The sequence below is a fragment of the Equus quagga genome, chromosome 11, assembly GCF_021613505.1.
Source record: "Equus quagga isolate Etosha38 chromosome 11, UCLA_HA_Equagga_1.0, whole genome shotgun sequence".
In the NCBI taxonomy this organism is placed as follows: Eukaryota; Metazoa; Chordata; class Mammalia; order Perissodactyla; family Equidae; genus Equus; species Equus quagga.
The window spans coordinates 102,019,213-102,020,046 of NC_060277.1; the positions used below are offsets into that span (position 1 = coordinate 102,019,213).

General features: G+C 53.2%; 1 protein-coding gene across 1 annotated transcript in view; it reads right to left on the minus strand.

The window, feature by feature from the left end:
• The window catches only part of NOL11 (nucleolar protein 11), a 21,419-nt gene extending 20,585 nt beyond the window's left edge, over positions 1–834 (minus strand). The window contains exon 1 of the mRNA XM_046676334.1: positions 758–834. Coding sequence (XP_046532290.1) covers positions 758–834 — 77 coding nt within the window. The remainder of the gene's footprint in view (positions 1–757) is intronic.

Here is an 834-nt window from a genome sequence, read left to right on the forward strand (position 1 = left end):
CCCTTAGGGACAGGCACTTGCCAAATGAGAAACCTGCTCGCGGAGCCTGCGACCTCTGGCGGGCGGAGAGGACGCGGGGGCTGCGGCCGCCGAAGGGTGGGCGGGTCCTGGAGTTTGCGGCTAGACTCCGCCCCCAGGGCCACGCCCCCCCGGGTCCCGGATGTACTCTTGGGGAGGGCCGGCGGGGGACCTGTTACCTGCTGGGTATCGAATCTGCTGCTCTTGGTTCAGCTGCCGACTTGAGAGGCTGAAGGATGGGTGTGGCAAGTGGCCGAATATAAATAAACTACAGTTTGGGCTTTTTTCTTTTTTTTTTGTTTAAGCGAACTCTGTAGGAACTCCTACCACAGCCTCATGGAACAGTATGCCAAAGAAAAAATATTTGTCTCTTTGGCTAAACTCTTAATAACGTGCTGCACCTGGACGAAATGCTTCATTCCCCTGCTGCTCAGAACCCGCCGCGGAGGTCTGGTCTCGGCCGTCCGGGCCCCGGTTGTCTCTCTCCCCTCCTCCTCTGAGCGCAGGTCGGGAAGTCTCTGCAGCTCATGGGAAATTCAGGCTTGTCTGATGAAGCTGAAGATCGAGGTCTCCCTGGGTAATTTTTGGCAAGACATCCTTTCCAGGGGAGATTTCAAAGAGAAACGCGACTGATTCAATGAATAATGTAAAAAAAAATCAAAAAAGATAGATTGTGCATGTTCTTAGGGAGAAACCACCTAAACAGGCAATTACTGAACAAACGCTTATCCTGCGTTACGTCAGGCGGCACAATGCCTCCACATCGGTGTCGATTAAGCATCTACACGGATTGCCTTGCGTGTAGAGGTTCCTCAT